This window comes from Arachis ipaensis, chromosome B07 (assembly GCF_000816755.2).
Source record: "Arachis ipaensis cultivar K30076 chromosome B07, Araip1.1, whole genome shotgun sequence".
NCBI lineage: Eukaryota > Viridiplantae > Streptophyta > Magnoliopsida > Fabales > Fabaceae > Arachis > Arachis ipaensis.
Window position 1 is genome coordinate 122,870,092 of NC_029791.2, and position 3,755 is coordinate 122,873,846.

At 37.8% G+C, this 3,755-nt stretch overlaps 1 protein-coding gene across 1 annotated transcript in view; it reads right to left on the minus strand.

The window, feature by feature from the left end:
* Window positions 2,524-3,755, minus strand: part of LOC107607910 (protein NETWORKED 2A) — a 4,149-nt gene continuing 2,917 nt past the window's right edge. Inside the window, exon 4 of the mRNA XM_021107989.1 lies at window positions 2,524-3,752. Coding sequence (XP_020963648.1) covers window positions 2,743-3,752 — 1,010 coding nt within the window. The 3' untranslated portion in view covers window positions 2,524-2,742. The remainder of the gene's footprint in view (window positions 3,753-3,755) is intronic.

Here is a 3,755-nt window from a genome sequence, read left to right on the forward strand (position 1 = left end):
CCGCCGCACCGCACATCACCACCACCGCGCTGCCGCCTGCCGCCTGCCGCATCGCACAGCACCACCACCAGCTTCTTCTTCTTCTTCTTCGCCGCCTTGCCGCCCTGCTGCATCGCACCGCACCACCACCAGCTTCTCCTTCTTCTTCTGTGAATTGGTTTTTATGTGAAATTTTAGATTTTTTTTGTGAAATTTGTTGTTGCTGAAATTTAAATTTGGAATATTGTTGTTGCTGAATTTGTTAATTGAATTTGAAATCTGTGCATGTTGCTTGAATTTCTGATGATGATGATGATGATGAGGCCATGATGATAATGGTGGTGGTGGTGGTGGTGGTGGATTCTTGTTCAGCTTGGACTTCTGGTTGATTTTTGTTGATTTTGGAAAAAGTTCTGATGAAGATGATGATGACCATGATGATACTAATGGTGGTGGTGGTGGTTCTGGTTGGGTGTAGGTTTCTGTTCTGGTGGTGGTGGTGGTGGTTGATTTTGGGGTGAAGGGAGAAGGGTATTTTCGTCCGAGTGACGATTTTAAAACAAACTGAAACTTTGGGACCATTTCGTAGCAAAAAAAGTTGAAGATGATTCCGATTTTCGACCTCTATGTTGGGGACCAAAATCATACTTAACCCTAATAGTTATTAACACTAAATTTGGAATTATTTTAATAAGTTACCGCGGTGGTTTCTGTCACGACTGAAGGAGGCCGCCGCCGAGCTGCTCTCCTCCCTACGTTGATACTACTGCAACCACCTTCTCCATGCTCTGCCATGACTCTGTGGGCTAAATATCGCAAGAAAATGGCAACGACAGATAGGCTCCCACGGTGGTTTCCGTCACGACTGAAGGAGGCCGCCGTCGAGCTGCTCCCCTTCCTACGTCGCTGCCGTTGCAACTACCTTCTCCATACTCTGCCATGACTCTTCCTTTGTTATGAAAGAGAACAAGAAGGGTCATCGAGTCTAGCAATAGCAGCGTCTCTCAAGGAGACAACCTTCTCTGGCGATAGCAGTGGCGAAGCATGGACTTTGCTGCCTCTACTTCTCTCTGTATCTCGCTCATCTCTTTGTCCCTAAATTTGATGAATGTTTTCATTCTTTTTGTTTTCAAAAAAATCTGAGTATTTTGTAGTTAATTGTTGAACTTGAAGAATTTGATGTTATTGAATTTTAAAAAAAAATCTGAGGTGTTAGTGGTGGCGACAGTGACTTTGAAAAGTGGTGGTGAATGCAGGGTGAGCGCTAGTGTAGTGGTAGGATTAGAGGGTAATTTGATAAATTTATTTAATTATTTAGTATTTGGATAATTTTGCTTGCAAAAGCTAATTTTTCTTGAATACAAATGTTAATTTTCATCTTCTATGGATAGATATGTTAGCGTTTTTAACTTTCATGGATAAAAATAGTAATTCACTCTATAAAATATAGATTGATTGAATTAGATTTTATTATCTTATTATCAGTGTAATATACTATAAAATTTATTATATTTATTTTAAGAGCTATATAAATTGTTTTATAACTAACTATAAAACTCAAAATTCTTCTATTATTATTTTACTTATCTAAAAATTTGTACAAAAAATTCATAGCATTAATTTTTTGCACTTGTGCGAGTCTACACCTAGTTAACAAATAAACCTGTTACACAAAACATAAAATACACAAAGTGTAGTTCTAAAACTTGATTAGTTACATTTTGGAGTGATGAGTCATAATTCACATCATGACTCTCTAACTCTATGCTCTTATATTGTGAAGTTGCACACATTTTAAGCACACCTTAGTCTTTATACAAGCAACTAATGTTTAATATGCATGTGAAGACACAAATTGTATTCACAAAAGTCTCCAACTTGAATGCAACCATGCCACCAACCATAAATAAATAAATAAAGCATTTGTAGTAATCAAGTTTTTGATAATAAATTATTACACATATTGCTTCGGATCTAATTTTGAAGCTGTCTATCTAAAACATACCAATCCAACACTATTGCCCAGCCTTCCATAACCCGTTGTACCCATGAAAGATACAGACACTGACAAATGTACCCATATAAAAATAAAACGACAATTATAATTACAGAAGATGGCTTATGTGTGTCAAAAGTACCCTAACAGACCAATTGCGTAACGAACATCCGGTACTTTTGGCACACGAAAGCCATTTCCCATGGTTATAATTATCGTTTTATTTTTATATGGGTACATTTGTCAGCGTCTGTATCTTTCATTGGTACAAATGGTAATTTATTCTTTTAAATTTTATCTTTAAACTATTTTCTCAAACAATCAACAGAGTCTCAAAAGCTTCTCTTAATTGGGCATTTTTTATTGACAAGAACAGTTATTTGAGCATTTAAATTCTCGTATTGTGTACTTACATTCATTTTATTACTCATGTTTTCATGTGATTTTCATTCTGATTACCAAATTTTCATCTTTCTTACTATTTAACTGAGTGAAGTGTTCATGATCATGTGCTCATATTATACTTATTCAACCAAGCTAGGTGTACGTCAAAATCAGCCATCAATATAAAACACACGTTAAAATACAAATACACATTGAATGCTACGGTACACATGCACATGCTAACATGTATTTTATGGGAAGTACATTTCATTACAATTCTAAAATCCATAAGCAAAACTAACCTCAACATAATAAAAAATCAGAGTACATAACGTAAAGTTGGCCAAAACAAACACTTAGAAGAAAAAAAGATCAAAATTGTTCTACAATGTGGCATCATGAGTAGTTGATGGATCAAGATTTGGTTTCTGCATTGCTGCATTTACACGTGAGGAGGAGGAAGATTGGCCATGCTTCTTCAACTTCACTCCAAACAAAAATGACCTTAATGGTATTCTAGTACGGCTACTTGGTTGATTCTGCTTCATGTGAACATGTCCAGGAACTTGGCCAGGCTTGTTCACCCCAAGTTCTTGGCCCATTTCTTCTAGAGACTTCTCCACTTCAACTTTCAGCCCCTTAACAAAACTGAGTCCTCCTTGAAGCTCACTCAAAATCCTGTTGCTCTCTTGCTTCATGTGGAGAACCTCACCTTGAAACTTTGCAGCCTGGTACTCACTAAGTTGTGCTCTTTCTGTTGTGGAAACCGGGTTGGCCGCTCTAGCAATTTCGTCTTGTAAGCTTATCAGTGTTGGATGCCTGGTTTGCAACTCCTCCTGCAGCACTGCATTGTGTTCAAGCCACAATGACAATTCAGTTCTTATCTCCCTTAGGTGTCTATATATTGGCTTTATTTCGGATTGGATATTGGAATTTGGTAACTCCCCTTCAGTCCTTTTCTTAAACTTTATGTTCCTTACTTCAAGTTTTAGATCTTGTATGCAAGTTTGGAACCTCTGAATCTGGTGAACTGCTGTGCTGAATCTCAACCAGAACTCTAGGTTCTCCTCCATTAAATCATCGATGTAGGAACGGAATTTCTTTTCCATGGCTGAAAGAGGACTATGGTGATCTTCAATGTGGTTTGCTGCCACAATCTGTTGTAATATGGATTCTGTTGTTGGAGACATGCTAGTTGACAAATCTTCTTTGTTTTCGGCGTCTTGGGGTTGATCTGCAAAAGAGCTTCTAGCACTTTCCTCCTCCATTCCTGGAGATGGAATTTCAGGTTGATCTGTGGAAGAGCTTCTAGCACTTTCCTCCATAGCTGAAGATGGAATTTCATCTTGTTCCTGCATGCTGGCTTCCTGAGTCTCGTTTTCTAGAAGTGCTTCTT